General features: G+C 46.1%; 1 protein-coding gene and 1 pseudogene across 2 annotated transcripts; one reads left to right on the top strand and one right to left on the bottom strand.

Annotated features, from left to right (window-relative positions):
- Positions 1–225: 225 nt before the first annotated feature.
- KIFC1 (kinesin family member C1) lies at positions 226–15,687 on the bottom strand. 2 transcript variants are annotated; one of them, XM_045497912.1, is made up of 11 exons: positions 15,566–15,687; positions 8,836–8,973; positions 8,614–8,713; positions 8,048–8,101; positions 7,887–7,937; positions 7,289–7,683; positions 4,794–5,573; positions 3,855–4,145; positions 3,681–3,754; positions 3,337–3,412; positions 226–479 (listed from the first exon to the last, which is right to left on the bottom strand). In XM_045497912.1, exons 2-11 carry the CDS (start codon positions 8,860–8,862, stop codon positions 435–437), a joined length of 1,893 nt encoding a protein of 630 aa, XP_045353868.1. In that variant the 5' UTR covers positions 8,863–8,973; positions 15,566–15,687; the 3' UTR covers positions 226–434. The 2 variants fall into 2 exon arrangements, with proteins under 2 accessions (XP_045353868.1, XP_045353867.1); XM_045497911.1 differs by having other exon boundaries at positions 15,371–15,579.
- On the top strand, positions 15,629–27,926 carry LOC123608247 (annotated as a pseudogene).

The following is a 27,926-nucleotide window of genomic DNA, read 5'->3' as shown; positions in this document are numbered from 1 at the left end:
TCTGGGCTCGGGTTCCCACCTTCCCTTATCCACCAGAGACTTCCCGCGTGGGCTGGGGTGGCCGGCGGCAAACTAATGACGGTGGTTGGCTAGTGGGCACATCTCCTAGATGCGGACAACCCGGGAGGGTATGGGAGCCTCAGGCCACCTAGACTCCAGGGGATGGCCTAATGGGGAGAAAAGCTGAAGCCCTTGCCCTACAGAGCACAAATACTTGGCAGAGTGGACAGTTCCCATTTCTACAGATTTGGGCAATCGCTAATAAAACCTTTATTAAAAGACAAAAAAAAAAAAAAAAAAAAAAAACAAAAAAAACTGTTCTTTATTTGATAGACCCAGGTCATACGGCACCCCTTCCCCCCACCCCCCAATAAAGCATCCCTCAGCTGCCCCATCCCCATCCCTAAACACACGCACAGGATCTGGATCAGTCTTCATTTCCTGTTAGCCTGGGCCGTACCAATAACACACTGGTTCACCTGCGGACAGGGGGGTTAGACAAGATAAAAACGTTTTCAGAGTAGCCAAAAGTACAGTTTTTCTCCAAGATCACCTCCCACTCCCAATATTAGGGCTGCCCTCAGAAAATACTGAAACCAAGGGCTCTGAAGGCAGGTACAGGCCTCAGTTATGGTTAGTTCTATGCCCATTGACCACACAAAGTCAAAGAGTAGGTGAAAAGGCTTGAGAAGGATGGAAGCCACACACAGGAGCAGAGAGAGATGGAGTGTCCATTTCCAGCAATTTCGTGGCCCAGAGACCCCAAGCCCTCCTAATAAGCTAGATAAAACATGAACAACACTCATTTAGGAATCAAGGCTCCTCAGAAAAATGATCCCAAGTCTAGGGCAGGATTTGTACAAAGTGAATCTAGAATAAAGACTACTTGGGTCCTGTCTAAAGGGCACAGGAGCCAACTTAAAGGCTCCCACTGGGCAAACATGGAGCAATTTGAGCATCAGAAAGAATAATGACTACAAAGGATAGATATCAATACATAAGCATCTGTAAAATGATACTCCCCCACCCCCCATAAAAACTCACTTGGTTACCTTTGGAAGTTGCCAAGATATCAACTTCTAATACTAGAAATCGATAAAGAATCTAGCATGTATCCTTCATTTTCTATATGTGCAGAATTTCAGAGTAACCAAATAATACATGGTAAAGGAAAGTACTTTCTAGAAGAAATGTGACTACTACGTGTAGAATGGGAAAATTAAACTCCCTAATGAAATAGAAGATCTAGGTATGAACATTGATAAAATCACTAGGTGAAATCACTAGGTCAACAGGGTGTTTTCAAATGGATAGATCAAGTTGATAACACCCAAATCCAATGATTGGTTTTTATTTCATTAAAAGAACAATTAGATATTTAGGTGCCTCCTGCCTCAACAAAAAGTGTACTGCACCATTTAAGTTTTCTTGTCAGGAAATGTGAGACTGATTCAAATTTAATCAAAGCCCCTAAATCTACTAGATAACAAAAATTATGGAAGAAGGAAGCAACCAGCCAAAATCCAAATTTGGTATATTCTACCAGACAAATGACCCTATTTCTTCAACAAATAAGTATCATAAAAGGTCGTGAGATTCTTACAGATTAAAATAAATTTAAGAGACAATCCAACAAAAAGAAATGAGTAGCCCTTGCTTTGATCCCAATTAGAATAAACCTAATATATAAAAGACATTTGAGACAATCAGGTGAAATTTAACAACGTAAATTGGGTATTAGAGGACAGTAAAGAGTTTATGCTTTGGCTGTTAATGATGTTGACAGAACTTTAATCAAACTTGCAAGGCAGCAAAGGAAATCCTGATCAAAGCAGAAGACCAGGGCAAGGTGCCAAAGGACCTGACTACTCCCATGGGAGCAACCAATGTAAGCCCGAGTACAGCAGAAGGGCACGCCTGACCAGAGATCCTGAATAAAGCCAGAACCCTCAGGAAGGGAATAGCCAGAGAAAAAACTACCCTCCAGAGACCAACAGTATGGAAACCTTCTGACTTAACTCTAGTGCAGGGAGCATAAATCTCCTAGAGAATTCATGGCACGGCCCTCCTTCCACCTAATGTTTAAGTGTGTTTTGGGGCCTGAATTCACACTATTTGGAATGGTCTGGAAAAAAATGTCTATTTTGGTCCAGAAAATCCCATTTCCAGGAATTTCTCCCTAGATAGTCAGATATAACTGGGGTGCCTAGGTGGCTCAGTCAGTTAGGTGTCTGACTCTTGATTTCAGCTCAGGTCATGATCTCACAGTTCATTGGTTCAAGCCTGGGGTCGGGCTCTGCATAATAGTGAGGAGCTTGCTTGGCTTCTTTCTCTCCCTCTCTTTTTGCCTCTCCCCTGTTCATACTTTCTCTCTCAAAATAAATAAATAAACATTAAAAAAAGAAAAAGATAGTCAGGAGCGCCTGGTGACTCAGTCAGTTAAGCGTTTGACTTCGGCTCCAGTCATGATCTCACTGTTTGTGGGTTTGAACCCCGCATCAGGCTCTGTGCTGACAGCGCAGAGCCTGGAGCCTGCTTCAGATTCTATGTCTCCCTCTCTCTCTGCCCCTCCCCTGCTCATGTTCTGTCTCTCTCTCTCTCTCTCAAAAATAAACATTAAAAAAAAAAAAAAAAAAGATGGTCAGGTATAACTAAATACAAGATGACATATGTACAAGGTTAGTCAACATGGCCTTGTTTGTAATAGAAATAAAGTGGAAACAATCCAAGTGTCCAGTAGAGGGAACTGGTGGATAAACTTTGGTGCAGCCACACAAGGGAGTCCTAGGCAGACATAAAAATAATGGAATGATCTCTGTGTACTAGTGGGGACTAATCTTGGGGCTGTCTTGATAAGCAAAACAAAGTACAGAACTATACACACACACACACACACACACACACACACATAGATACATATATATATACACACACACATATGTATATGAGAGAGATCTTTTATATAAAAAAGAATAAGCATATGCATATTGCCTATATTTGCAAAAAGAAACACTGAAAGGATAAGTAAAATGATAAATGAGAAAAACGATAGGGCAGGTAGGGAGAAAGGGGTAGACAGGGGTGGTGGTAAAACTTCATTTGTTGTATATAGCTTTTATATAGTTTTGACCTTTTAACTACCTATTTTTAAAAATTAAAGAACCCAAAAGCCAATAGTTAAAAATGAATCTAGAGAGGTAGTGCCCCGGATGCCTGACAAATGCAAATCCTTTCCAGATGAATGTGCCCTTGGCCTAAAGGACTGAAGGGTCAGAATGGAGAAGCCTACAACCACCCAGGGGTCCTGACAGGGCCTGGGCTTGGTGGTAACTGCACCTTGGAGGCAAAGCGTAGGGAGTTGAGGGACTCGGACACGTTCTCTTCCAGAGGGGAAATGTTCACAAACATGAGCCTGTGGAGAGAAGAGAGGGGGCCAAACCCCAGCATCAGTGGCTGAGTAGAGCCTGGACCAGGTTTCCATTTTCCTGCCCCTGACTCCACCATCACAGTCTCCACCCAATGCCCCCTCCTTTCTAAATCTTATTTATTTAGGTAATCTCTACACCCAACATGGGGCTCAAACTCACGACCCCAAGATCAAGAGTCACATGCTCCTCTGACTGATCCAGCCAGGCACCCCTCCACCCAACCTCTTCTATCCGTCTGTCCGTTTCACTCACATCTTAGCGCTGCCACCCAGAGAGTTCTGCAGCAGGTAGGTGAGCTTGCTGTTCCGGTAAGGCACATGGGACTCCTTGAGAGTTGAGGGGGATAGGTGATTAGGATAGGACAGGGTTCAGCACGACCAGCCCCAAACCATCCCAGGTCCCACCTGCCAACATCCCCATGCCCACCTTGTTGCTCAAGGCCATGATGACCAGCCCCAGGGTAGACAGGCTGCTGTTAATGGCTTGGGTTTCCCGAAGGCGTTCCCGCTCCCCAGGGCCAAGGGTTAAGCCGGGGTCTAGCCGCTCACTCCCAGCCAGGTCCACAAGGCTGAGGGGGGCCCCACATTGCAGGCCTCGCCCAGCGTGCTCCCCAGAGATCTGCAGCTGGAACACACTGTGACTGCGTGATGATCGCTCATTCTGGGCTGTGCGGGCCACAGCCCGGTTCTGGTGGGCCAGATGGAGCAGGGCCTCCACCTGGGGATGGGGAACAGCAAGGGGCAAAAGCAGGCAGGGAGTCAACGCATAGCTATATCAATAGCAATGAACAAGAGTCAGCACCTGCCCTCTTGAAGCTTCCTTTCCAGCCAGTGAAGAGACAAAATAAATAAAACGCACAGAATAGCTGAGATACTAAGGAGCAAAACAAAACAGAATAAGGAGTATGTGAAAGTAGGGTGAGAGTTGCAATTTTAGACACAACGGCCAGGAACAGCTTCAGTACCTTAAACTCCTAAGGCAGCGAGGGAGCAAGCCACTCTGGGAGAGGAACATTCAGGCAAAGGCCCTGCTACAAGAACGTGACTAGCAGGCTAAAGAACAGCCAGGAGGCCAGCATGGCTAGAGTGAACTGGGCAAGAGGAGTAGTAGGAGCTGAGGCCTGAGATGCAGTGGGCCGGGGCCGGAGAACACCCTGGCACACGCGTCACTCCACTCCCTAGTTCTGTACGACGGACAGATCTACCTTCCAGCCCGCCAGCCAATGCTGATGTGGCGACCCATCCGCACAACATACCCTCCCCTCAGCCTTCGACTTTCTCCTGCTCCCTTCTGCATCCACCTGCATCTGATGCCACCCGATCCATTCCTCCCCGTTTTCCAGTCCCAGGGCCCATCAGTCCTCACCTCTTTCTCACAGGAGACAGGAACATATCGGGCATTGGTGACAGTAAGCTCCTCGCTTCCTGGCCCTGCCCGGCGAATCTCACACTCGCCGCCCTGGCCCTTCCGGGTCCCGGTGGCCAGCAGGTCTCGGACAGTCTCATTATAGATCTCTACATAGCTTGCCACAAAGCTGTAGGTCCAGCCCTGGCTGCCCAGCTCCTGGGCCACGGAGAAGAGATGCCGCAGGGCCCGAGGGATCAGCCCCTCCACCTGGGGGTCTCCCCCAGGCCCACCTTCCATCGTGAAGGTCTTGCCACTGCCTGTCTGGCCGTAGGCAAAGATGCATACTGGGTAGCCATCCAGGGCTGACTGGACAAGCATGGCAATCTCCTCAAACACTTCGTCCTGTCCACTCCCTGGTGGGAAGACCCGGTCAAAGGAGAAGTCATGGCGGGTGGGGGGGGCCGGCGCCCCACTCAGGGTCCCACGACGCTCGTCAGATCGGGAGAGGCTGAGGCGGGTTGGAGGATCAGAGGGCCCACCAGGGCCAGAGGGAAACAGGAGGAAGCCAGGGGGTGGGGTGGGCTCCCCTGGAAGGACAGGGCGGACCCGGCAGAACACACGGATATTGCCTTTGAGTTCCTGTAGCTGGTTGTGTAATCGCCGGCGCTCCATCTCTAGCCCATGGAGACGTTCTCCTTGCTCCACCAGTAAGGCCGCCTGGGTTGTAGCCTCCTGGCGCAGAGACGCCACCTCTGCTTGGCTGCCTGACAGAGCTGCTTCTGACGCCTGTAGCCTCCTCTGTCCAGAACGGAACGGACACAGAGGGTGAGACACAACAAGGAAGAAGGACAAGTCATGATGAGGTGGGGGGTGGAGGTAGGGTGGTCCCTGTCCCCAAGGACTTCAGTCTGGTAAAGAAAGAGGGAAGAAAATAGGAATCATGGTACTAGAATAGGGAGTGCTGTGGGAAGAGCCAGAAGGGGCATAAGGACAATGACATCTAAGCTGACACCCAAAAGTATAGGAGTAAACCCAGGAAAAGATGGAGAACAGAAAGAACATTCTGCAGCGAGGGAAGTATATATGCAAAATGGCCTGAAGAGAAGATTGAGGCATCGGAGAAACTGCAAGGAATTCAATCTAGTTGGTGCTCACCAAGGAGTCAAATGGACATGAGAAGAGGAAGAGAGAATGCCATGGAGACTTGGTTTTATTTTTTTATTAAAAAAAATTTTTTTTAATGTTTATTTATGTTTGAGAGAGAGAGACAGGCAGAGTGTGAGAGAGGGAGGGGCAGAGAGAGGGAGAAACAGAACTTGAAGCAGGCTCCAGGCTCTGAGCTGTCAGCACAGAACCCAATGCGGGGCTTGAACTCACGAACCGTGAGATCACGACCTGAGCCAAAGTCGGACGCTTAACTGACTGAGCCACCCAGGTGCCTCGGAGATTTGGTTTTAAAAGTTTATTTATTTTGGGGGCACCTGGGTGGCTCAGTCAGTTAAGCGTCCGACTTTGTCTCAGGTCGTGATCTCGCGGTCCGTGGGGTTGAGCCCCGCGTCAGGCTCTGTGCTGACATCTCAGAGCCTGAGCCTGCTTTGGGTTCTGTGTCTCCCTCTCTCTCTGCCCCTCCCCAACTCACACTGTGTGTGTGTGTGTGTGTGTGTATGTGTGTGTGTGTGTGTGTGTCTCAAAAATAAACATAAAAAGAAACTTTTTTAAATGTTTATTTTTGAGAGAGAGGAAGAGAGAGAGGCAGAGAGAGAGGGACAAAGGATCTAAAGCGGGCTCTGCGCTGACAGCAGAAAGCCTGATGCAGGGCTCGAACTCACGAACTGTGAGATCATGTCCTGAGCTGAAGTGGGGCACTCAACTGACTGGGCTACCCAAGCACCCTGACTTTTTAAAAAAAATTTTTTTAAGTTTATTTATTTTTGAGAGAGACAGGGACAGCAGAGTTGGGGGGAGGGGCAGAGAGAGAGGGAGAGAGGGAGAATCCCAAGCAGGTTTAGTGCTGTCGGGGCTTGAACTCCGGAAACTGTGAGATCATGACCTGAGCTGAAACCAAAAGTCGGACACTTAACCGACTCAGCCACCCAGGCTCCCCACGATTATTATTATTATTTTAAGTAGGCTTCATGCCCAGCACAGCCCAACGCAGGGCTTGAACTCACGACCCAGAGATCAAGACCTGAGCCGAGATCAAGAGTCAGATGCCTAACTGACTGAGCCACCCAGGCACCCCTGCCATGGAGACTTTTGATCAGGAAAGAAAGAGAGAAAGACAGAGGGGGAGACAGAGGATGAAGGGAGACACAGATCCAGGTGGGAGCTATGAAAGCAAGAAGGACAGGGAGAAGCGGGGCAGAAATAAGACACAGTCAGGGGTGGGCTGGGATGGAGGTTAGAGGACAGACGTGTACTGCCAAAGAAAGGCAGGCAGGGACCCTAAGCCCAAAGAGACTTCAGGTGACCCAGAAAGAAGGGTTAGCATTTGGTGAGAAGGTGGTCCTTACCTCCTGCTCCTCCAGCCGGGCAGCCAGTCCCCTTCGCTCCTCCTGCAACCCCAACTGTTCTTTCTGGAGCTCTTGCACCAAGCCCTGCTGTGTGCCCAGCTGCTCTTCTAGCTCCAGGACACGGGCCCTGAGGTTCCCCAATTCCTGTTGGCCCTGCTCGGCCTGGGCCTGCGCCCTGGCCAACTCCCCTTCCAGTGTCCTGCATTCTGCCCCCAGGGACTTGGCCTGTTGTTGGGCCTCCCGGAGCTGGTCCTGTAGCTGTTGGTTCTCCTGGTCCAATGTCTGAGTCCTCTCACGACAGCATTTCAGCTCTGCATTTAGGTCACATAACTGACCCTTTAAGTCCCAGGCCGGACGTTTGGTGGGTTTCCTCCCTCCCAGCACGGGAGCAGCCGCTAACATGGCACAGAAAGGGCAGGGTCAGGGAGGCCTTGGCTTTCTGCCTCTCTTCCCTCCTAGGCTTTAAGGCCTCCACACCTCCTGCTATATCTCTTTCCCCTCCAGACAGGGAGGAGACCAGATGGATGTTTTGGGGTACTCACCATCTCCTCTCTTCCCTGTCCCAGCCCCTCACCTAGTGGTTATGTTTGTCACCTACCTCCAGGCTTCTGGGCAGGAGCAGCAGGGCCTGGTTTCTGATTCTTCAGCGCTAGAGAATTGGGGAGTTAACGTACGGAATCAGCACGGGTGTCCTTTACACACCCTCCCTTTACACACACCCCAAATCTCTTCTCAGCCCCAGCTCTGAAGCACTACTACCTGTGGCAACAGCTGTGGAACATCGGGGTCCTGTCTTCTTGGGAACTTTTGGAGCTGTCAGGAGATGGGGGAGAGGAAAAAGAACAACCAGTCTCAGGATGGTGTGAACTCTGGCTGGGCCAGGGGCAGAGGAGTTGCGTTTTCTGAGGATTAGAAATAAGACAGCTTCCCTCTTCCCTGAAGTGTGGCCAGCTTCTAAAGGTATCCTTCCCAGGACCAGGAATTACACAATACCCCAAGAAAAAGTTGGACCAAGATAAGCAAAAAAAGAACACGGGGCAGAACCACATGTCAAGTATGCTACCATTTATGTAAAAAAATACTGGAGACATGTCCATGATAGAACACCCCTGGAAGGACATACAGTTGCTCCTGGGGAAGGGACCTGGTGGCTGGGGGACAGAGGTAGGAGGGAGACTTTTCACTGTATAATAATGACTTCTGTGCCTTTGGAATTTTTGAAACAAGTGAAACATATTACCTATTCAAAATATGCTAAAATTGAAAGAAATCTGAAGAGCACTGGACTTCCGTTCCCTTGGTTTCTGTCCACCCCTAGAGCCCACCTGTGGTCTGGCCTTGTGTCTGTGGCACTGTGGTGAGGGCTGGTGCTCTGGGGCGGGATGTGGCAATTTTGGTCACTGTGTCCAGGCCTCGTGTCCTTTTCTGGAGAAAGACAAGAATGGGGTCCATTTACTCTCCCTGATTGAGTTAGACACACACACTCTCTGTCCCTCTCTCTCACACACACATGCATGTACATGTAAAGCTTTCCAAACCCAGCTTACCTTCTCAGGCTCCAAGGCATCCTCCATCTGGTCAGGCCCCCTCTTAAACCTGGTTCCCGGAAGAGGCAGCCGAGAAGGAGCCTTGACCAGGGGTCTTTTTAGCTGTATGTTCCCCCTCACTTCCAACAAGGGGGACCTCTGTCGGGAAAAGAGAGAAGCTTTAGACAACTCCCTGGAGCCCAAATGTCCCAGGAACTCCCCTTCTTGGCCCCCCCACCCAAACTCTTAACCACCAACAAGCACTGAGTACCTCTTGGGCACAAACTGGGGCCCACAGATTATGTGCCAGCCAAAAGGCAAAGAGAGAAGTGGGACATAATGCAAAAGTGGGAGAAATCTCTAAGGGAAAAGCTGGACAGACGACGCTAAACTTCAGCTAACTTTAAGGGTAGTTACTTAAATAAGCAGAAAGATATGGACATTGTTTTCAGAAGGCAAAACCTCAAACACGCACATGATACGGCTGGGAGACCAACGGGCTCTTTGAGCTAGAATGGAGAATCATAAGGGAGAGAGTGGAAGAAAGATAAGGCTGAAGACTAGATGGGAGCAGCAGGTAACATTTTAGAAATTGTTTTAAATACTTCATCTGTATCAGCTTCTTAATCCTTACAGCAGCCCACTGAGAAGTGCTATTATTAGCCTCATTTTGCAGATGAGAGAAGGAAGGCACTGAGAGGGAAAATAGCTTGTCTAAGGTCATCAGTGAAGGGCAGAGCCAGGGTTAGAATCTACACAGTCTGGTTCCGGAGGCCATGTTTTTAACTGCTAGGGCTGTGATGCCAGGCCTAGGGAAGAGTTTAGTCTTTAGCCTTGCATATGTGGAGAACCAGATACAGCTTCTGATTGGGCATGTGAAAAATATACAAAAGAGTCTATTTATAAAAAATAATGAGGTTGAATTGCATGGAGAAGACTCAGAAGTAGCATGACCCAGTTTGGAGACCACCAAAGTCAGGTAAAAGGTGGGGACAGTGGGAAAGAAAGAGAGTGCCTCTTCAAAGCATCTCAATTCAGTGCCTGGGGATTATGTCCACTCCACGGCTTCTCCTGTCTAGGGTGACCAACCATTCTAGTTTGCCCAGGACTAAAGGGTTTCTGAGGACACAGAATGTTTCTGTGCTAAACGCAGGTCCTTCCTATGCAAACCCTACTCCTATCCCACGATCAGGAGAACACCATGTATACAGAACAACTTCTGATCTTCATGAGAGTTAACTTTTATTTACTATTATTTTATTTTATTATTTCATCTCATCTCATCTCATCTCATCTCATCTCATCTCATTTCATTTTTGAGAGCAAGAGACTGAGCGTGAGTGGGGGAAGGAGCAGAGAGAGAGGGAGATACAGAATCTGAATCAGGCTCCAGGCTCTGAGCTGTCAGCACAGGGTCCACGCGGGGCTTGAACCCACAAACCGTGAGATCATGACCTGAGCCAAAGTCGGACACCTAACCGACAGAGCCACCCAGCCACCCCAGAACAGTTAACTTTTACTTCCAAGGCGTCTTCTCTGTCTTTCAGCTTACTTCATTCACTCGATATTTACTTAGTGCCTGTTATGTGCCAGGAAATAATCTGGGTTTGGGAGTAACCAAACCACCAGATGTGGTCCCTGCCCTCAAAATGCTCATAGAAAATGGTGAAGAGAAGCATTTAAAGAGAGCATTAAAACTTTACTGAGTGCCATCATAAAAAGTGCCCAGGGGAGGGGATGGGCATATAGTTCAGATGGGGAGAGTGTCAGAGAACACTTCTAAAAAGTCTTTTTAGGCAAAACCTTGAGGATGAGTTGGCCTGATGGCTTGGGCCAAGGACGAGCATCCTAGGCAGAAAGCAAGGAAGGGGGTGCACACAAGGAATGTCAGGTTATTGTGTTCAGCTGACACATGGAGTGTGCACAGAAAGTGGGGAGGTGAAGGCAAGGATTATGGCAGTTGGCATGCCATGATAAGGACGACAAGTGTCTACTGAAGGCAAGAGGGACCCTGGTGATTTTTAATCAGGAAACTAATATGACTAGATTTGTACCAGAAAAGCAAGTGAAGCAATGTGAAGAATGAATGGAAGCAGAAGATGAGGGCTATGCAGAGAGAATGCATCACTCCTTTCGTCCTTCATTCAACAAGGATTTGTGGCACTCAGATTTATTGCAAGACTGCTCTGTACCAGACATTGTTTTAGAAGCTGGGGTAAGAGTAATGAACAAAATCCCTGCCCTCCTGGAGCTTACTTTCTAGGGCAGCCTTTCCAAACTGGAGTACAAGATAATTAAGCTCTAAAAAAACGATGCACTTTCTTAATTCTCCCAAGGAAATACACATCTCTCACTATTCCGGATGCAACAGAGAGAAGTTAATCATTAGATGTAAAGAATGCAGTGGGGCAAGAGCTTAATTTTCATAGAAGTCAGGCAAGAGGGGCTGTTTTAGGAGATTAAGGGCTAAAAAGAAATGCATCTGAGAGAGGCCACCCTCTCTTGGGTTCCCCCTCTCTCATGGAAGGTTCTCCTCATTTCTCCAAACTTGAATGGTGGTCTTTCTGTTCTCAGTGGGAATGAAAAGGAGGGGCTGGATTACTGGAAACCAAGTATTGACCTAACTAGGAGCTGGCTTGGCAGTGAGGGAGATGGGGGAAACCGAGTAGACACCAAGATGCCTGTCATGGTTCCAACAACCAAGAGAACAAGAGGATGGGCTGGTTTTCTTTTGTTTTTTAATTAAGCTTTCATTTAAAAATCATTGCAGACTCAGGGGTGTGTGGGTGGCTCAGTTGGTTGAACATCCAACTCTTGATTTCTACTCAGGTCATGATCTCGGGGTTCATGAGACTGAGACCCACATAGGGCTCTGCGCTGACAGCACGAAGCCTGCTTGGGATTCTCTCTCTCCCTCTCTCTCTGCCCTCCCCACTTGCACTCTGTCCCTCTCTCGAAACAAGTAAACATTTAAAACAATCACTGCAGATTCACATAAAGTTGTAAGAAACATCATGGAGAATGTGATATATTCAAGGATGTTCACAGAGCCAGCCAGGTGCACCTCAATACATTTTTAAGGGAATGAAATCTGATGTCTACCAACAGGGGAATACTTAAATAAACTGATATATCCAAACCATTGGCTTCTATACAAATAAAAAGCCCCCACCCCAAAAAAAGGAGGTGTCATTTTTTGTTCTGTTGCCTACAGAAATGTACGTACACAAAGAACGTTTTTTAATCAATTTAGATTAATCAAATGTATTTTTTTTATTTTATCTTTTTTTAAGTTTATTTTTTTCAGAGAGAGTGTGCACAAGGACAGGGGAGGGGCAGAGAGAGAGAGAAAGGGAGAGAGAGAATTCCAAGCAGGCTCTGCACAGTCAGCACAGAGCCTGATGCAGGGCTCAATCCCACCCATTGTGAGATCATGACCTGAGCCAAAATCAAGAGTCGGATGCCCAACCAACAGAGCCACCCAGATGCCCCCAAATGTAGTGTTAAAACCAAAGTTTTCTTTAAGTATTCCAAGGCTACACACTGAATTTTGTTATAACCAATGCCCTTTGTTCTCTCTACACTGCCACAATGGATCTACTAAAGACCTAACTCCCCGGAATTTGTGTGGGCTCTGAAAAATGTATTCAAAGGTTTATTTATTAAGGAAAACTCCAAAGAGTTTAGTGTTTATTTTTCTTCTGTCTATAATATAAAGCCAGGCACAATGATTCCCAACTTTCCACAATGAGAAGCATAAGAGAAATGTTTCCCCTCAACGGGCACATCAGATCCTACTCTCCTCATCTACTAAGGAAGAGCCCTACCAATCCTTCCTTTTCTCCTCTACACCATCGACTTTTCACTCCACTGGATCATTCCTACCTGCTACAACACATGCTATTGTTGTAAAGAGTTTCTTGACTCTACTTTCCCTGCTAGTTTTTTCTTTGTTGCCCTTTGCAGCAAAACTCAAAAGTGCTAAAAAAAACAAAAAAAAACAAAAAAAAAAAACCTCAAAAGTGCTATCTACGTAGCATTCACTATGTCCAGATTCTCTCCTAAACCCATCCCAATCAGGCCTTCACTCTCCCCATTTCACCAGAACCACTCTCCTCAAGGTCACGAGGTCACTCTCCTCATGTTGCTAAGTCAACTCTGCATCTTCCCTTTCCTTGACCCATCAGCAGCATTTGATGCAACTACTCACTCCCTCTTCCTTAATACACTTCCTTCATTTAGCTTCCAGGAGACCATCCTCTTTTGGGTTCCCCATCTCTCACGGAAGGTTCTCCTCATCTCTACAAACTTTTTAATGGAGGTCTTTCTATTCTCTATCCACATTCCAGTCCACTCTCATGGCTTTAAATACCATCCATATACTGACCACTCCTAGATTTATATCTCCAGCCCAGACCTTGCAACTGTCTCCTCAATGTGTCCACTTGAAGTCTAATAAATATGCCAAACTTACATCCAAACTCACCTCCTAACATCCAAGCCCCCTTCAAACTCACTCCTCTTACAGCTTTGTCCATCTTAGTCAATATAATTACATCTTCCAGTTGTTCAAGCCAAAAAACCCCAAGGCCTCCCATTTTATTACATTCCATATCTAATGCCAGCAAAGGATGACAGAATCTGACCATGTGTTACTCTTTCCACTGCTACTACCCTGATCCATGTCACCATTATCTCTCAGGTTATCACTTGCCACTGGTTGTCAACTGGGGGCGATTTTACTCCCGACAGGACATTTGGCAATGTCTGGAGACAATGTGTCATTGATCAGGTGGGAGCTGCTACCAACATCTAGTGGGTAGAGGCCAGGAACACTGAGAACATCAGACGATGTACAGGACAGCCCCCACAGTAAAAATGTCAGTAGTACAGAAGTTGAGAAAAGCTGCTGTATTCCTCACAGTTCTCCTTGTTTCTATCCTTACCCCCTACCTCTACACTCAATGTGGCAGCCAGTGACCCTCTTAAAATTAACACAGATCTTATCTCTGCTTAAAATCATCCAATGATTTCCCATCTCTCTCAGAGTAAAAGTCAAAGCCCTCACAATGGTTTCTACAAGAAGCAGTGGGGTCAACAATCCCACTCTCCATTATCTGACTTCCCTTCCAACAACTTGCCTCCTCGCTCACTCCATTTTAGCTTTGTTTTACAATTCTTTAGGACTTGGCTCTAGTAGATTTCCTCGGCCTGGATTGCTCTACCTTCAATATCCACTAGCCTTTGTCCCTCACCTCCTTCAAAGCTTTATTCAAGGCTCACCCTCTTCATAATGGAGCTTACCAAGACCATTCTATTTAATACTCCATCCTGACAGTTGGCCTCCTCTCCTCCCTCTTAATCTGCTCAGATTTTTCCTTTTCTCCATTGAATTTAACACTTTTTTAGAAGTTTATCTTTGAGAGAGAGAGCGTGCACGTGCAAAAGTCGGGGAGAGGGGCAGAAAGAGAGAGAAAATCCCAAGCCCCACATGGGGCTTGATCCCACAAACCATGAGATCATGACCTGAGCCAAAATCAAGAGTCTGGATGCTTAACTGACTGAGCCATCCAGGTGCCCCCAGCACTTATCACTTTCTAAGAGAGTTATATAACTTATGACATATTTCCTGTCTCCCCATAAAATAACAGCTTTCCATAGAACAGCATCTATAGAGATGACAGGGATTTGTCTTGTTTATTGCTGCATCCCAAGTATCTACAACTGGGCATGGTACATAATAGGTGCTCAGTAAATACGCATACATATGAGAAGGCTTCTACTATTTTTCGCTGTCACATCATACTGCTCTGCTCTTTAGTTGTCAGGACAAAAAGAGTATCTCTTCAGGTTGAAACTTGACTCTGGAAAAATCTGAATGTGAAATACTAACAAACAGAGCATCCAGGGAGGAGCCTTTTTCTGGCACCAAAAGTCAGTACACTCTGGCTGTCAACACATCTTTCTCCACTGGACAGGGGAGGCTGCAGATGGTTGTGGGGTGCAGTGGCACTGATAAGAGAAGAAACTAAGTCAACCAGCCTCACGGGGCAGAGATCGCTGTAAACTCTGGGGAAGGAAAGAGAATAAGGAGTCCTTCAGCTCAGATTACCCCATTCCCTCTATCCCCTTTCTACACTCCGAAGCGGCAGCAACCAGGAGAGGACAGGAAAAGAACACCAGCAGGGATTTGGCCTCAGGCACCATTTCCCCAGAGGTAAACGGAATCTCAGGACTCTGCCTTCTCAATCACGGACTGCAATCGTCGGTACGAATGGAGAAGTGGGTACCAGTCAATCCTGAGAATTCGAAACGGGAAATCCTGGAGACACGAAAGCGAGGAAAGGTGTTTTGAGACTCCCTGAAATTGGAGGAGGGCAGGCAGACGTGCACTCAGACTTTCTGGGGCTGCTCCCTGCCTTCTCCCTCCCTCACCCCTTTCCAATGCGTGGGGACGCGCGGACCTTCGCCTTCCAAGCCGGCAGGACCAAGGCCGGCCGGGAGCCAGGGGCTCGTCAGCATCGGGGGCAGGAGATCCAAGGCGGCTCTTACTCACCTGCGGCTCCATGTCCAGCACCGTGCCGCACGCGCCAGGGGACCACAATAGAAGAGGACAGGGCGCCGGGACTCCTGGGACCCACGTTCTCTCGCCAGCTCGCGACACAAGGGACGCGCGCTCCGAACTCCAGCGATTACCAGCCTAGCGCCACACCCGCCACTTTTGAATTCCAACCGCCGCTACCCTTCTCACCTCCCTCCGCACTCAGGGGCCAATCGTCGCCGTCGCCACAGCCGAGGGCCAATCGCAGCGCCCTCCGCCTCCCGAGGCCACACCCCGCCAAGCCGGCACCTTGTCCTTCCTGCTTCGCCGGCCTGGGGAGGCGGCCTGGTTAGTTACGCTTCCGGCTCCACTTCCACCTCTCTTACCCACCCCTCCTCTAGCAGTAGTTCCTCTGGGCTTCCGGTCGGCCCCTAGCCGCAGGGCTTTAAGTCGGAAAATGCCTGGAACGCTCCGCTCGAACGTAGCTGGTGTGGGGGCAAACCGCGGGAGGAAAGGAATCACGCGTGCGCAAACGAGGACCCGTTTAGGGCGAGGGACTAGACGAGCTCCCCCTAGCGACTGCAGCAGGGAGCGCACTAGTTAACCCCTACTGGATAGTTGTGATTGCGGTTGGTTGCGCGGCGTTTTCGAGTGGGAGCTGGATCCCTCCCGCGGATGTGAGGGTGGCCGCGTCTGCCCCTTCCCCAGTCATTTTTGTCATTTTTCACCAAACTTAGGGACCGTGGGTGCAACTTGGCGCTCCATGGGAGCCCGACGGTGGGGATTCGAGGTTCAGAGTAGTTTTCTCTGCAGTCCCCCTCTTCACCCTACCTCCTCGGTACCTGGGCGCTAATACTGGAGCTGGCTTAGGAGCCTCGAACCCACAGAGGGCATACTGCTTACATTATGGAGTATTTTATGCTTTTCAGGCTGTCTGCACGTGCATTGTCTCTTAATAATCGCTAAATTCATTGAGCTCTTACTATGTGTCAACCGTTTTTGCATCTCTTATCTGCAAGCTGGACGAAGGAGACGAGGTTTAGGAAGGTTAAGTAACAAGTTCAAGGTCATACTGCTGATTACGAGTGGATCTAGATTCCTTTAGCTTCAAAGGCCAAGCTATCCGTTACCTCACACTACCTCTAACAACCTTTGTGTCGAGAACAACCAAACCTTACCTGTGAGTAATTTGCAGAGTGATTCTACAGCGTGTATTCATCTGAGTTCCCAAGAACCTGGAGATAGGCAGGACAGGAAATTTATTGATGAGACTGAAAGGCACAGGGAAATCTGTCTTGGTGCATTTTGGGGGAATCAAGAGAACTGGAACATAAGCCACCTATCTTCTAAGGCACTGTTTTAACTTGAATTCAACCTGCTTGTGGAGAGAGCAGACTGTGAGGAGACAAAATGTCTGAAAACCCTGTTGTCATCCCCCAATCTTTAACAGCCTAGGAAACCTACAAAAAGCAGGAGCTTGAAAAGAGAGAGGAGGAGTGATGGAGGAAACAAGGAGACCAAGACTTTTTATTTTTTTAATGTTTATTTTTGAGAGAGAGTGCACAAGTGGGGGAGGGCCAGAGAGAGAAGGGGACAGAGGATCATGACCTGAGCCAAAGTCAGCCACTCAACTGACTGAGCCACCCAGGGGCCCCAAGGATACCAACATGTAATGGATGGGTAAAGAGGGAGAATTGAGAGGAAACATACAGCAAAGGGAATTTCTCAAAAATTAATGTTAGACTAGGAGAAATATGGACGCATACATTAAAGGGGAAGCAGTTTATTCGTGTCAATTGATGCATAAAAACTACTCAAAACATTCAGCATCTGTTGATACAAAAGAACACCCCATAACCTGATGAAGGATATCTTCAAAAACCCTACAGCACACATCACAGTAATGATGCAATGTTGAAAGCATTTCTAAGGTGAGAAACACCAGGGTGGCTCGGTTAGTAAAGCATCAACCTCCTTTTTCAGCTCAAGTCATGATCTCACTTTTCCTGAGATTGAGCCCCCACATCAAATCTCCACCTAGGATTCTCTCTCTCCCTCTCTCTCTGCACCCCCTTCAAAATAAATGAATAAACTTAAAAAAAATTACATTCAAAACAACATTTTACTCACAATGCCCATTTCTCTAGTGACTTTCAGAAATTACTTAGATATTGCACAGAAAAATATTTTTTCAATAAAAATATGCCATTTGGTTACATGAACATATACATATGTAAGTCAAGCTGTACACTTTATTTATTCACTTTATGTTTGTTTTAAAAAAAAAAACTTTTTTTAACGTTTATTTTTGAGACAGAGAGAGAGAGAGCATGAACAGGGGAGGGGCAGAGAGAGAGGGAGACACAGAATCCAAAGCAGGCTCCAGGCTCTGAGCTGTCAGCACAGAGCCCGCGACGGGGCTCAAACTCACGGACCGTGAGACCTGAGCCAAAGTCGGACGCTTAACCGACCAAGCCACCCAGGCACCCCTATTCACTTTATGTTTGGTTGCAATAAAAATTTTATTTTTTTGTCTCAAAAGTTTTTATGGGTAATTGTTGTTGTTGTTTTTTAATTTACATGCAAGTTAGTTAGCATATAGTGCAACAATGATTTCAGGAGTAGATTCCTTAATGTCCCTTACCCATTTAGCCCATCCCCCCTCCCACAACCCCTCCAGAAACCCTCTGTTTGTTCTCCATATTTAAGAGTCTCTTATATTTTGTCCCCCTCCCTGTTTTTACATTATTTTTGCTTCCCTTCCCATGTGTTCATCTGTGTCTTTTTTTTTTTTTTTTCAAGGTTTATTTATTTTTGGGACAGAGAGAGACAGAGCATGAACGGGGGAGGGGCAGAGAGAGAGGGAGACACAGAATCGGAAACAGGCTCCAGGCTCTGAGCCATCAGCCCAGAGCCCGACGCGGGGCTCGAACTCACAGACCGCGAGATCGTGACCTGGCTGAAGTCGGACGCTTAACCGACTGCGCCACCCAGGCGCCCCTCATCTGTGTCTTAAAATCCTCATATGAGTGAAATCATATATTTGTCTTTCTCTGACTGACTACTTTCACTTAGCATAATACCCTCTAGTTCCATCCATGTAGCTGCAAATGGCAAGATTTCATTCTTTTTGATTGCCAAGTAATACTTCATTGTATAGATATACCACATCTTCTTTATCCATTCATCCCTCGATGGACATTTGGGCTCTCTCCATACATGGGCTATTGTTGATAGTGCTGCTATAAACATTGGGAAGCGTGTGCCCCTTCGAAACAGCATACCTATATCCCTTGGATAAATGCCTAGTAGTGCAATTGCTGGGTCATAGGGTAGTTCTATTTTTAGTTTTTTGAGGAAGCTCCATACTGTTTTCCAGAGTAGCTGCACCAGTTTGCATTCCCACCAACAATGCAAAAGAGATCCTCTTTCTCTGCATCCTTGCCAACATCTGTTGTTGCCTGAGTTGTTAATGTTCGCCATTCTGACAGGTGTGAGGTAGTATCTCATTGTGGTTTTGATTTGTATTTCCTTGATGATGAATGATGTTGAGCATTTTTTCATGTGTCAGTTGGCCATCTGGATGTCTTCTTTGGAGAAGTGTCTATTCATGTCTTTTGCCCATTTCTTCACAGAATTATTTGTTTTTTGGGTGTTGATAAGTTCTTTATAGATTTGGGATACTAACCCTTTATCTGATATTTCTTTGCAAATATCTTCTCCCATTCCGTCGGTTGCCTTTTAGTTTTGCTGATTGTTTCCTTCGCTGTGCAGAAGCTTTTTATGTTGATGGGGTCCCAATAGTTCATTTTTGCTATTGTTTCCCTTGCCTCTGGAGACATGTTAAGAAGTTGCTGTGGCCCAAGTCAAAGAGGTTTTTGCCTGCTTTCTCCTTAAGGATTTTGATGCCTTCCTATCTTACATTTAGGTCTTTCATCCATTTTGAGTTTATTTTTGTGTATGGTGTAAGAAAGTGGTCCAGGTTCGGGGCGCCTGGGTGGCTCAGTCTGTTGAGTGTCTGACTTCAGCTCAGGTCGTGATCTCGCTGTCTGTGAGTTCAAGCCCCCATCAAGCTCTGTGCGGACAGCTCAGAGCCTGGAACCTGCTTCAGATTCTGTGTCTCCCTCTCTCTCTGCCCCTCCTTGACTCATGCTCTGTTTGTCTCTCTCTGTCAAAAATAAATAAACATTGGGGCGCCTGGGTGGCTCAGTCAGTTGAGTGTCCAACTTCAGCTCAGGTCATGATCTCGCTGTCTGTGAGTTCGAGCCCCACATCGGGTGCTGTTCTGACAGCTCAGAGCCTGGAGCCTGCTTCCAATTCTGCGTCTCCCTCTCTCTCTGTCCCTCTCCCCCTCACGTTCTGTCTCTTTCTCTCAAAAATAAATAAACATTTAAAAAAATTTAAAAAAGAATGTGGTCCAGGTTCATTTTTCTGCATGTCGCTGTCTAGTTTTCCCAGCACCACTTGCTGAAGAGACTGTCTTTATTCCATTGGATATTCTTTCCTGCTTTGTCAAAGATTAGTTGGCCATATGTTTGCGGGTCCATTTTCTGGGTTCTCTATTCTGTTCCATTGATCTGAGTGTCTGTTCTTGTGCCAGTACCATACTGCCTTGATGATTACAGGTTTGTAATACAGCTTGAAGTCCGGGATTGTGATGCCTCCTGCTTTGGTCTTCTTTTTCAAGATTGCTTTGGCTATCCAGGGTCTTTCCTGATTCCATACAAATTTTAGTATTGTTTGTTCTAGCTCTGTGAAGAATGCTGGTGTTATTTTAATAGGGATTGCATTGAATATGTAGATTGCTTTGGGGAGTATTGACATTTTAAAAATTTTTTTTTCAACGTTTATTTATTTTTGGGACAGAGAGAGACAGAGCATGAACGGGGGAGGGGCAGAGAGAGAGGGAGACACAGAATCGGAAACAGGCTCCAGACCCTGAGCCATCAGCCCAGAGCCCGACGCGGGGCTCGAACTCCCGGACCGCGAGATCGTGACCTGGCTGAAGTCGGACGCTCAACCGACTGCGCCACCCAGGCGCCCCGGGGAGTATTGACATTTTAACAATATTTGTTCTATCCAGGATCATGGAATCTTTTTCCATTTTTTTTTTTTTGTGTCTTCGATTTTTTTCATAAACTTTCTACAGTTTATAGATTCAGTGTATAGGTTGCAATAAAAATTTTAATAAAAATATACGATTTGCAATAGCAACAAAAATATAAAGTACTTGAGAATAAATTTAACAATAGGTGTACAGGCCCTTTGCAGATAAAATGATAAGGCTTTACTGAAAGATATTAAAGAAAATCGAAATTAATGGAGAGAGATACTGTGCACTTAGAAGAACGACCTGATATTGTAAAGATGTCCGTTCTCTCCATGACCTCAGTGTGGGGCCAAGGGGGATGATAAGAGTCTTCTATGGCCAGTCCTGGTACAGTCTCACCCATCTGCCCATCTCAGGAGCAGACTGAGTGGGACAGCCCTTGGTGGGCCTTTACTCCTCCCCAGGGATTTCCTCCTGCAAGCTGAGGAGTTTTTCTTACCTTGCAAATCACATTCCTGAATCCCTCATCCCTTTCTCCCCCTGCTTCCCTTTCTGGCTTGTCTCGCCCTTTGCAGATCTCTCCACAGATGGCAAGGTGGGCTGTAAAGTTAACCTTGATTATGTCTGAAAGATGTCAACCCTTCACACACCCCCCATCCTACCCCAGCAAATTCTTGTGTTCGCCTTCCTGGAAGGTGTGTTACTTAGCCCCTCACCCTTGCAGGTATTCTGCCTCTGTTACCCTCTCCCACAAAATTTGTTGTCACTGCTTTGATCCTCAGCCCCCTTGGTCTCAGAGAAGGGTGACAATCCAGCAGTTCTGTGACTATACTAAAAACCACTGGTTTGTACGTTTTAATTTTGTTAATGTTTATTCATTTTTTTAGAGAGAGACAGACAGACAAACATAGTGCAAGTGGAGGAGGGGCAGAGAGAGAGGGAGACACAGAATCTGAAGCAGGTTCCAGGCTCCGAGCTGTCAGCACAGAGCCCGACACGGGGCTGGAACTCACAAACTGTGAGATCATGAACTGAGCCTAAGTCGGATGCTTAATTGGCTGAGCCACCTAGGCACCCCTGATTTGTACATTTTAAAAGGTGAATTTTATTTCTCAGAACTATTATGAAAAGCTTTAATAGGCCATTCGGCTTTCAAGTACACTTCATTCAACATTTTTGAAGTGCCCACTCATACCATGTATACTCTGCTAGGCTTTGGCGAAGGAGACGCACACAATCTCTTTCCTATCAGAGCTACAAGTTGGGGAGTAAAGGGGAGACAGACAACAAAATATTAGCATATGGTAGAAGGAAGACAAGTGCTGTTGGATCACCTTTCTCAGAAGTGAGGAGTTGGAGAAAGATTTCCAGGGGAAGCTCTCATCTCAGCTGTGTGAGCAGCGAGATAAAGTAAGCACGCAGAAAAAGTAGCTTCCGTCTCGAAGGAGTGGAGAGGTGGTTACAGGCCAGGAGCTGAGGTCCCAAAGGATGGGTCGAGCTTTGTGGGTCTGAGAGGACCCAGCCAGAGGTGATTGATTTCCCCTAAAGTTATTCTCCCTTTATCCCAGGGTTTTATTTGGTAACACAACCAAGGCATAGATAGATACTGGTCCTGTGAGGTGGAGACCCACTCATCTCCACAGAGTAAGTCATGGCAAGGAGTAGGCCTGTGGTTTATTCTGGAGAAGGAGGCCTCCAGTTTTTCCCAGCGTGTCCCGCCACTGCGGTGACTCCCAGATCCTTGTCTACAGTCTCTAGGGGAAAGGGTGCAGAGAAGCTCTCCAGGGGCCCCCACAAGCTCACCTTCTGGGAACACAGCAGAAGAGGAGCCCTATTCCAGGCCACTTGCCCCAAATCCACAAGTGACAATCATGGGTGTTTCTTCAGGCACCAAGATCTGAGTAGCCCACGGGAGAAGAACATAACTACCATCAGGTCTGAGGTGCACTATCAGCCTTTTGTCCCCCAGGGAAAGAAGTATTTGGAGTGGGAGAAAAACCACTAATATTGTCGAGGCTGTGTAGGAAGTGAGGCCCAAGATGGCATGAAGACCGGGCAATTCAAAGTGTGCCGGGGCACGGGGAGCACGTTCACATTTTGTACCGCACGAATGCATCACACAATAAGATGAAAAGAAAATGAGAAAAACGAAATATGCCTCCCTGTCAGATTGGTACTCCCATACATTATTGGTACTTCTTTTCTAGAAGTTTAGGAAACTTGAAAGTGCCAACACCTCTTTTTGTTTTTCTTAATGTTTATTTATTTTTGAGGGGTGGGGGAGACACAGAATCCGAAGCAGGCTCCAGGCTCCGAGCTGTCAGCACAGAGCCCGACGCGGGGCTCGAACCCACAAACCGTGAGATCATGACCTGAGCCGAAGTTGGACGCTTCACCGACCGAGCCACCAGGTGCCCCAGTACTGACACCTCTTAAAGTAATATTCCAATTTAAGAATTTGGTTTAAGGAAATAATAAAAAATGCGCATGAAAATTTACAAAAGTAAAGTGCTGTAAACAACCAAAGTTTCCACTAGTGGATAATTATTAAACAGAAGATGACAAAACTATGATGCAAATTTAATTTACAAATATTGATAACACATATATACATATATATGTGTATGTATGTATACACACACACACACACACACATACATATAGTATCCTTATCAGGGACAGTGTGCCTTCTATGTGTGCTGCTGCTGGTGATTCAGTCCTGAGCCCTAACTCACCTAGCCCTGCCCTCAGGGAACTTAGAGTCAATTGAAGAGACTCACCTTAAACACAGCCATACCATTCAGTGTACAACTGTAAAATGAGATGAACTCTAAGGAAGAAAAGCATTTGAGAACATGTGGAACATCATGCAGCCACTGCGAGTAGTGATTCTGGAGACTCTACAGTAACAAGTGTGGCATAATGATACATTTGTGGGAATGCAAGCTGGTGCAGCCACTCCGGAAAACGGTATGGAGGTTCCTCAAAAAAACTAAAAATAGAACTACCCTACGACCCTGCAATTTTACTACTAGGCATTTATCCACAGGATACAGGTGGGCTGTTTTTTTTTTTTTTTTTTTTTTAATTTTTTTTTTTTCAACGTTTATTTGTTTTTGGGACAGAGAGAGACAGAGCATGAACGGGGCAGGGGCAGAGAGAGAGGGAGACACAGAATTGGAAACAGGCTCCAGGCTCTGAGCCATCAGCCCAGAGCCCGACGCGGGGCTCGAACTCACGGACCGTGAGATCGTGACCTGGCTGAAGTCGGACGCTTAACCGACTGCGCCACCCAGGCGCCCCAGGTGGGCTGTTTTGAAGGGACACATGCACCCCCATGTTTATAGCAGCACTTTCAACAATAGGCAAAGTATGGAAAGAGCCCAAATATCCATCGATGGATGAATGGATAAATAAAATGTGGTATATATATATATATATATATATACACACACACACACACACACACACACACACACACAATGGAGTATGACTCAGCAATCAAAAAGAATGAAATCTTGCCATTTGCAACTGCGTGGATGGAACTGGAGGGTATTATGCTAAGTGAAATTAGTCAGAGAAAGACAAAAATCATATGACTTCACTCATATGAGGACTTTAAGAGACAAAACAGATGAACATAAGGGAAGGGAAACAAAATAATATAAAAACAGGGAGGGGGACAAAACAGAAGAGACTCATAAATATGGAGAAAAAACTGAGGGTTACGGGAGGGGTTGTGGGAGGGGGGATGGGCTAAATGGGTCAGGGGCACTAAGGAATCTACTCCTGAAATCATTGTTGCACTATATGCTAACTAATTTGGACGTAAATTTTTTTTTAATTTTTTTTTAACATTTTTATTTATTTTTGAGACAGAGAGAGACAGAGCATGAATGGGGGAGGGGCAGAGAGAGAGGGAGACACAGAATCGGAAGCAGGCTCCAGGCTCTGAGCCATCAGCCCAGAGCCCGACACGGGGCTCGAACTCACGGACCGCAAGATCGTGACCTGAGCCGAAGTCGGACGCTCAACCGACTGAGCCACCCAGGCGCCCCATGGACGTAAATTTTAAAAAATAAAAATAAAAAAATAAATGATACATTTTAAAAGACCATAATTCAACCTTGGTTCAAATCACTTGTCGCTGTTACAAGTGACAGTGATATCTTACGGGAAGTGTTGCAAGAAAAGAATTTCATTGACATGAAGTCTTTCAGTGAAGCTTAGGTACAGGTTATAGGTACAGGTACAGATATAGGTACAGACAGTATGTATCAAGTACAACGGGCCAACATTTGGCCAAGGGGAAGAAGCTTTTCCAAAATTATTTTTGGCATGCTCTGTTTCTAGTTAAAGTGTAACTACCATTTTATTTTATGTTTTTAATTTATTTTCTAAAGTTTATGTATTTTTGAGAGAGGGGAGGGGCAGAGAGAGAGAGAGAGAGAGAGAGAATCCCAAGCAGGCTCTGCACTGTCAGCCAGAGCCCGATGTGGGGCTTGATTCGTGAACTGTGAGATCATGACCTGGGCCGAAATCAAGAGTCTGACACTCAACCAACTAAGCCACCCAGGCACCCCTCATTTTATTATTTATTTATTTATTTACTTTTCCGTTTCATTTTAAAAAGTGGGATAAAATCAGGCAGCCTCTGGGATAGGCTATTTCTAACTCCAGAAATTATAACCTACAATTGAAGGCTTTGATGATAGGCTTTTTATGAAAGGAAATTGCATTTGTCGAGACTATTTGTTATAGCAAATTGTGTTTGTTTACCTCATGTCGAAACTATATTTGTTACGTGAAATTACATTTGTACATTCACCTTATATTGATAGCCTCCTGTTTGAGACCTTGCTGATTTTGTTACAATTAATCAAATCTGCATATTATCTTGCCAAGTTAGATTCCAAATCTGGAGTATCCCTCCTTGTTAGTTATTCAAGTAAAAAAAAAAAAAAAAAAAAAAGGTATTATAGCACATTTGCTTTCAGAAACACATCACTGCACGTGGATCCTCCACAAAGGAGAGCATTTATGATTTAAGGTGAGTGAAGAAGTCTGCCCCCCTGGGGGGACTTGTATATACACTACATTCAAAATTGCGTTTGGGAAAAAAGAGGATGCATAAGAAAAAGAGTGGGGAAAAATAATCAAAATGCAAAACTTTTCACTACATTTTCAAATGTCATGTAACATGGCTATAATACCTAGGTATGAAAAATTCTTTTAAAAAGATTTCCCTTGGGGCGCCTGGGTGGCGCAGTCGGTTAAGCGTCCGACTTCAGCCAGGTCACGATCTCGCAGTCCATGAGTTCGAGCCCCGCGTCGGGCTCTGGGCTGATGGCTCAGAGCCTGGAGCCTGTTTCTGATTCTGTGTCTCCCTCTCTCTCTGCCCCTCCCCCGTTCGTGCTCTGTCTCTCTCTGTCCCAAAAATAAATAAACGTTGAAAAAAATAAAAAGATTTCCCTGAGACTGAGAATTAAATCTGCCCCCCAGGCCCCCCAAGGATCCACTGAAATGTTGAGATGTTTCTGTGGACACAAAGATTGGATGGGGAACATTGGAAAATTCCTGTTTGCATTTTTCTACCCAAAAACTAATAGAGATTTTGAGTCCACGTGGTAATTATTTCTCCAGTGACTTTCCAGTTCTCAAAAAGATAAGAGAGCTCCTGACATTAACTACAAACAGATGGCTGGATTCTCTCTGGCCATCTCATCTTTCTCCCTACTCTCCCAGACTATCCAAACACAGCTAACAGCACAGATTTGGAAGAGGAGGGGAAATGAGATTGGGGATGAGAATGCCCACGGGACATTGGGCATGAGGGAATCTTCAGAGGCCAGGCATCATCCAGGTTTCACCTCACGCTGCTACGGGAATGTTCTTTTTAACCATGTGTCCGGATCACAGAATTCCACTACTACAAACCGTATTCAATGAACGTCCTAGAGAGTTTCTCATAAAGGAAATTTTCATATCCAGACTGGGAAATAACTGGTCACTTAAGTAGGCCAGAGGTTGGGTTAGATGAAAGAAATGTGGCTTTCTATATTTTACTGTCATTTCTTTGATGGGAAATGCAAATTGGTCAATAAAAAGGGAGTGAATGCATACAATCCCTCCCTGGAGATACGAAGACCTCCCTCTCCAGTCTCCAGTCCCCATTGCCAAGGAGGCATCACTCACCACCACCACACCCTCCATCTGTAGGGGTAAGCCTCCCAAGAGACAGCCACTCCCTGAGTAAGGTCCATTATCACACTGAAAAGCAATGTCAAAGATCCAGGGAAGATACACCCTTTAGATCTAAGGAATCATCTTCCTTTCTTTGGTCAGTGCTCCTCAGAAAAAATTAGTCATAAAAGAAAAAAAAAAAAAAAAGGTGCTACTACCCTTAATAACATTTTGCTTCCTTTTTTATCCAGAATACAAATTCAGTGTCAGAAGCGCTCCCATCAGTAACTGCTTCTTTGGAAAGGCAACAGTTAGTGGTCTCCCTCCCCCTGGATTTTGAAATGTGTTACCTGATTAGCTTGGGCCTGGGAGATGCCAAGGAATCATCAACACCCAAGGGCCTGGACGTTGTAAGATGCTGCAGCTGAGTGTATCTGGAAGCCTATGCCTGAGTCCTGACAGTAGGGAAGAAAGGCCCTGGAAGAGTTTTATGGAAGAAAATTGATTCTTGCTTATAGAGAAGAAGTGGAACAAGAAGCAGATAATATTTTGAAGGATGCCGATATCAGCGATTCCCTGTGGTTGATGATCCATTTGGGGCTACAACACACAGTGATCTCATTCTGAGAGCAACAAAACTGGGAATCTCTCATCGAGTTATTCAAAATGCTCTCATAATAGATGCTTAGGCTGCTCTTTTGTAGTTAGGTTTACAGTTGTATAAATTGGGAGAGTCAGGTTCTATCATTTCCCAGACACTGGAAAGCTTTTTTGACAAAGTGAAGAACAGACAAAATGGCACACATGCGTCGTGCTTACTAGATATTGAAATAAAGGAGTAGTCTTTGGAACATCTAACCGAAGGAAGACTTACAAACCTCCTTGGTGTATGAATGAAAATCAAGCAGCCCAGCAACTTCTGGAGATTGTTCAGAATCAAAGAATATGAGAAGAATCAGCAGCCACCAAGGAGACACTGTGTTAGCTTAGCCAGGGTTGGAGCTAAGGACCAGAAAATTGCAGCCAGCGCTTGCAGCAAACATGCACCATGAACTTGGAAGGACCATTTCACTCCTTAATTATCACAGGAGACAACATGCGTCTGTTGGAGATGGAGATGCTAAGCCCGTTTTCCATACGGGAAAACGGCCCAGAATCCCCAAGCATTGATGGGCTCCGAACATTGACATTTTCTATTGTTAGATGGTTGATTTCAGTCATACATGCCTGTACACGTGTTTGTATAACACACTGAACAGTTCTTTTGGTTTATTTAATAAGTTTAAAACAAATGACCAAGAAGAAAGATGTTGACTCAACAATTAAAACAAAACAAAA

Source organism: Leopardus geoffroyi, chromosome B2 (assembly GCF_018350155.1).
Source record: "Leopardus geoffroyi isolate Oge1 chromosome B2, O.geoffroyi_Oge1_pat1.0, whole genome shotgun sequence".
Taxonomy (NCBI): Eukaryota; Metazoa; Chordata; class Mammalia; order Carnivora; family Felidae; genus Leopardus; species Leopardus geoffroyi.
The sequence above is the reverse complement of the archived record's forward strand: the minus strand, read 5'-3'. Positions and strand labels throughout refer to the sequence as shown.

Coding starts and splice junctions, on each gene's coding strand:
- KIFC1 (XM_045497911.1), bottom strand. Junction 8,714..8,835: donor ATGCCTTGGAGCCTGAGAAG/GTAAGCTGGGTT, acceptor GTCTTTCTCCAG/AAAAGGACACGAGGCCTGGA. Junction 480..3,336: donor CCCTACGCTTTGCCTCCAAG/GTGCAGTTACCA, acceptor CCCTGTCCGCAG/GTGAACCAGTGTGTTATTGG.